At 46.4% G+C, this 6,000-nt stretch overlaps 1 protein-coding gene across 10 annotated transcripts in view; it reads right to left on the minus strand.

Annotated features, from left to right (window-relative positions):
* Pan3 (poly(A) specific ribonuclease subunit PAN3) overlaps positions 1-4,355 on the minus strand; it is a 134,385-nt gene extending 130,030 nt beyond the window's left edge. For 9 of the 10 annotated variants that reach the window (XM_076872579.1, XM_076872578.1, XM_076872574.1 and 6 more), the window contains exon 1: positions 3,447-4,355. In XM_076872579.1, the coding sequence (XP_076728694.1) occupies positions 3,447-3,879 (433 nt within the window). In that variant the 5' untranslated portion in view covers positions 3,880-4,355. The remainder of the gene's footprint in view (positions 1-3,446) is intronic. The other variant, XM_076872573.1, reaches the window with a different exon arrangement.
* Positions 4,356-6,000: the final 1,645 nt, after the last annotated feature.

Genomic DNA, 6,000 nt, shown 5'->3' on the forward strand with positions numbered 1-6,000 from the left:
GAACCTGGCTAGGGCAGCACCCTCCATAGGCTTGCTAACCTGAGTCACCTCAAGACTCTACTCCTAGCTCCCAGTAGCTGCTGCTCAAGCAAGCCCAGGTGCAGCTCATCTCTCCAGAATGTATAGGCTGTAAACCTTGGTGGTATCTATGTAGTACTATGTATATATAAGGACACAGAATGCAAGAGGAGTGGAGACACGGTGGTCTCCCCTAGAAAGGATGTTCCTAATAGCCTGGGGGCCCTGACAGAGTCTTGTGGTGGTGGAGTGAGAGCCATTAGCAACCACCACTTGGACAACACCTAGTGAAGCAGCCCCAACATCACAAAACCATAAGGCCACCAGCATGCAACTGAGACACTGGCAGGCAAAAGACTCCAACTGAGGAAAACTACTAGAACGATGACTGAGTCCAGCAAAGCCATGGGGGTGGGACTTCTTGAAAGCTCAATCCCCACTCCAAGATGGAGTCAAAGGAGATTATTCTCCAGTTTTAAGACTTAATGTTGCTGGGAGTGGAAGCACACACCCATAATCTCAACAGCTCAGGAGGCTGAAGCAAAAGATGACAAGTTCAAAGCCAGCCTCATGAATTTTGGCGAGACCCTAAGTAACTTAGCAAGACCTTATCTCAAAATGAAATATAAAAATGGATGAGGATTAAGCGCCCCTGGATTCAATCCTTGGTACCAAAAAGAAAAAGATTTAATGTTGTTTTCCTTGTTAGGTTATGGACTTACTTGCAACCAGATACCACTTTCTTCTTGCCTATTTCTCCCTTTTGAAATGAGAGTGTCTATCCTATATTGTCCTACCACTGGTTTCTAAGTACATAATTTGTTAATTTCACAGGTTTAGGGCTGGAGAAGAATTTACCTCAGAATGAATCATGCACTGAGTGTCACCTATATCTGATTTAGATAAGACTCCAGACTTGGAACTTTTAAGTTGATGCTAGAATGAGTTAAGACGCTGGGGACATGAAATGAATGCACTGTGCAGTGGAAGGATGTGAACCTGTAGGAGATCAGGGGCAGAATTCTATGGTTTGAATGTGTCACTTAAAGTTCATGTGATGGAAGGTGGGCTCCAATAAGACATGGTTAGGTCACAAGCGTTCTGGTCTCATGAATGAATTAATGTTGTTACTGAGGAACTGGATTAGTTATCAGGAATGGAACTGTTACAAAAGCAAGTTTTGGCACGCTTTTGCTCTTTCTGCCATAAAATTATGCAGCCTGATGGCCTTCACCAGATGCCAGCATCTTCATATTGGACTCCAGAACAGTGAAAAATAAGTTTCTTTTCTTTATAAATTACCCATTCTATGATAGTTTCTTACAGCAACACAAAATGGCCCAAGACACTATTTCATACAGGTACTTCAAAGCCAAAACACACATACCTGAACATACAAGAGAGCCAGGAAACCAAACAAAACATTTCTGCAAGCACATCCAGCTTATTAGAGCAGATCAGCTATGACCACTCAGCTGAAGAAATACTGAAAGTATCGACTTGTCTTAGTGGAGCTATAAGATCAGATCAGCAACTAAGAGAATTTTACTCTCCTAATAACAATGCTTGTTAGAATGTGTTGTCTATGTTAATTGCCTCGTAAGTGAAGCCTACCTCAAAAAATACAGTGTGAGAATAGAGTAAAAGGTAGCAAGTACACTATAAAGTGAACAAGTAAAAAATTCAAAATGGCCACTAACTTTACTTGCCACTCACTGATAAGAAGCAATTTTATCTCATCCAGAAGTTACAACCTAGGTATTACTGAGATACCAAGAAACCTAACACAGAAAAAAAGGAGCATCAACCAATCAAGTTAAATGCCACAGAATCCAAATATATAAACCAGGTATTTAATCAGATAACTGTTAAATGACTAAGTACTAATTTTAAAATGCCTTTTTCCCATTAACTGTCTATTCTCAAGACCCTATATTAACTCAATTAACTTCCTTTTCTAAGATACGAAATGGTCACCGAATATACCTTCAGCTCCTATCTTCACCTGTTTATATCCTATCTGATCTTTTGTCTCAACTCTATATTTATGTGGTAATAAGAAAACCAGAAATATCACCTATTAAATCCAATACCAGCATTTTTTTAAAGTGCATCTTTCTGTGGGTAGATACTGTTCAGTTTCAGTGTTTATCAAACATTTCTCATAATCTCAACCACAACTCAGTCGTCCAGGAAATTTTTACCTTGAAAATGCAAAGTTGCTGCTCAAAAGTGATTAAAATTCCATCAATAAAGTAGCCATTTCATACGATATCTGAAGTTACAAATTTTTTAGCCTATCAATCTCACCAAATACATCTTCATTAAAGTCAAATCCATCATATGAAGAGACATGATCTTTAAAATACAAATCTCTTGAAAGATGCTTATTAAATAATCCTCACAGAATATATCATATCAAGTTAACTTAAATAAGTTTAAAAAAAAAAAAAAGACAATTTTTTTTCTGCTGCCCAAGTTAAACTGCCATCAAGTTATTTCAAGATCTAAATGCTGTTCAGAATCCAAGAATATAGGTCTCCCGTTTGGCTTAGAAATGCTCAATATACTAAGAAATAAAAAATGAAAAATTAGCACCTCTCTTCTCTTTCACCCAAGCAATGGCACACATGCAAAAGCTGTGCAAAGAACTCTACCAAGGCACAAGGACGTGAGTATGCTTGATGCAAAGTTGTGGAAAACAGGATCCAGACTAACGCCCAGTTAACTTATTATAGCTTTCAGGAAAACTACTGAAATTCGGGTGCCGTGAAATTCCTAAACTCCCGACAAAGGCTGCTGTTCGCTCCCTCTTCATCCTTAGAAAGCATTTCTTGCCTGGAAAACCCTTCTCCTGCAAGCCTTCTACAAACTTTTTCTGTCCTTTCGACCCACTTAAGCAAGCCTTAAACCAGCCCCTTTCCACTACCCCGTACACACGCCTCCCTCCCACTACCCGGTACACACACACACACACACACACACACACACACTCACTCACTCACTCTAGGGAACCTCGACAAACCGGCAGACAGCACTCTGCACTGGCAAGCAAAACACATGTGCTTGCAAACCCAGCCCCTTTCCACACCCCCCGGAAACGACACCCCCTTTCTCACACTCCGCACGCCACAGCCCATCCCCCTTCCTCCCCGCCCCCACTCACATCACCCCAGTCCACCCACCCACGTTCCCAGGAATCTTGCCTCCCCTCGCTCCCGGGCTCGCCTAGGGCAGTGGGGAGGGCAAGCAGGAAGGAGGAAGGAGGGCTCAGGCCGGGCCTAGGCCTCGCAGACGCCCCGAGAGGTGAGGGGAGGAACGGCAGGCCGGGCTCGGTTCCCGTCGGCAGCAGGGCCTCGTCCGGCCCTAGGCCTTCCCGGCGCCGCCGCCCGGAGGTGCAGGTGGCCCTCCCGCCCGGATATACTCACTTGCCAGCCGCGCTCCATCGAGTCCCCCGCCGCTGCCTCCTCCGCCAGGAGTAGCTCCGGTTCCCGGGCCCCCGAGATCCGGCTTCTTGGGCCCCGGGGGCGGGCCGGCTCCCCCGCCCGGGACGGCTCCAGGCGGAAAGCCGGCCACCGGCGCGCCCGCCAGAGCCAGGGGGACGCTGTTGCTATGGAGGCCGAGGCTCGGGGCAGCCCCGGCGGCCGGGTCCTCATGCAGGAACTGACACTCCTCCCCATAGAAGCAAGTCTTATCCTTGGCGTAGTAGCGGCAGTACTTCAGCTTCACTCCCGCCGCCGCCGCCCCGCCGGGGACACCCCCGACCCCCGGCGGGGCCACCACCGCCACTGCCGCCGCCAGCGAGGAGGAGGAAGAGGAGGCGGCGGCCGAGGGGGGCGGGAGGCCGCCGCCACTGTTCATGGCAACGCCGCAGCCTCGTCTTCCGCCGCCGCCCGAGGAGCCGCCGCCGCTGCCGCCACCATAGACAGGGGAGGGAAGGAAGACGCTGCCGGTGCCAGATAAAAGCCTGGGCGGGTGGGTCTGTCCCGCTGCGGGAGCCGGAGCCGCCCGGGGAGTGGGGGGGAGGGGAGAGGGAGGGAGGAGGGGGTAGGAAGGAGGGGAAGGGAGGGGGAGAGTTGGGATTCTCTCTCACTCACTCTCTCGTTCTTGTTTCTTAAAGGGGCCGCGCGGGACGACGGGGTGGGCGCGCGGACCCAGACGGGGACTTCGAGAGCGCGGGCTGGGGAAGAGGGTGCCGCGGTGGCGAGCAGGTGAGGCGGGCGGAGGGACCGGTTTATTTTTAAATTCTGCCTCCGCTCGCTTTCTCGCACTCAGGTTCCTCCGAGTTGTTTATTCCATTTTCCTCTTCCTGAGACGGCCGTCGCTCCTGCGCGTGCGCGCCGTGGCGCGGTGGCTTGTGGGTAGCGGGAGCGCGAGGGGAAGCCTGGCCCGGTGCCGGGCCCCCCGGGGCATCCGCGAGCTGGCGGCAGTTGGACGCGCGGTCCTCGGTGGCGTTCCTGGATGCCTCTTGGGTGCTCAAGTTCTCACGAGACCGATAACTTCCTTTTCCGTATATCTCCTACTAATATAGCCAGGTGTCGTTTTTTAATTGAAAAGATAAATTTGACAGAACGTAACCTGCCATTTGGGGAAGCTGCACTCAGGCATGGGGCCCCAGCCTTGGCGCGCTCTCACCAATATTTTTATTCTGTTTGCCACATTTCCTCTTCCTCTTACCTTTTTTCACAACCCCCCACCTTTTTTCTCCCTCTAGAAGGTGATGAGATTACCTTAGCTTCTGGGCTCTTTTTCAAAAAACTAAGCCAAAAAAGGTTGATGTAGATCAAACCCCCTGCTCAGTGCGGCACCTGTTTTTTTCCCTGTATTTATATTACTCAAGGCCCTCAGTAAATTTTTATGAAAAATAAGATGCCACCTGGGACAACACTGCCTAGATAGCACGGGAAGACTTCATTTACTAATGTACTAAATTGCTTTTCTCCAATCAGCCCAGTCTTGGTGATTTTAAATTCATTTTTAAAAGATAGTTTTGCCCTCTGCGATCTCTGTTTACTGTACTGGGTTTTTTAGAGGGGTGGGGGTGTTAAGGAATGATAATGAAGGGAAAATTAATTTTTAACAGTTTTTTTTTCGTAAAGATTTTCAAAGGCAGATCACTTTGAGGGGGATAGTTTTTAAGGGGGATAGTATTTAAGGAAACAAACAGAAAGTCACAGAAGAATGGATATAAACAAAAACAGCACTGCAAAAAGGGGGAAAAGTGGATTCTGTAGATCACAAACTGGTAAGCCTGGTGACGTTACTTAGCTAAATTTGAAAAGAATACTAATAACATTAAGTTATGTCTTTCTGTTTAAAATAATTTACACGTATTTAATTATTCAGCAGATATTTATTAATACCCATTACATATACCAGGAACTGTACTAGGAGCTGTGGAAGTAAATGTGAACAAGGTGCAGTCTTACCTGAGTTCAAATGGCTGGTTATCCTCTAGTTGAGGAGGCATGAAGTACACCCATGATTGTAAACCAATGTCTTAACTGTCTTATGGTTTAACCATATCACAATGGCTATTAGAGCATATTAAAAATATTAGACTTCTGGAGAAAGTTGATATAGCAAGGATTGAGAACAATTTTTGAATTCAGCCAGATCTGGGTTTGAAACTCTGTCTATATTCTGTACCTGTGCTGCTCTATTTAAATTGCTTCTCTGTACCTTAACTGTACAGCTGGGGTAAGTACCTACTTCATAATGTAGAAACAAAATATATAGAATGTCCCATGCTTGGTAAAATTCAGTAGGTTATAATTATTGCTATTTATTAGTGTGATTGCTGCTAGTAGTAGTCAGTATATAGGAGAAGAGCATTCTAGACAAAGGAAACAGCTTTTGCAGAAGTCCTTGAGGAGGAAAAAAGTGTAAGATCCTTAAGGAGACTATTAATAGAGAATTAATCCACAGAAGCCTTTGTATGGTCCTGTTAAAGAAATGGAGTTTTTCTTGAGGGAAATCAAG

This window comes from Callospermophilus lateralis, chromosome 12 (assembly GCF_048772815.1).
Source record: "Callospermophilus lateralis isolate mCalLat2 chromosome 12, mCalLat2.hap1, whole genome shotgun sequence".
NCBI classification, from domain to species: Eukaryota; Metazoa; Chordata; class Mammalia; order Rodentia; family Sciuridae; genus Callospermophilus; species Callospermophilus lateralis.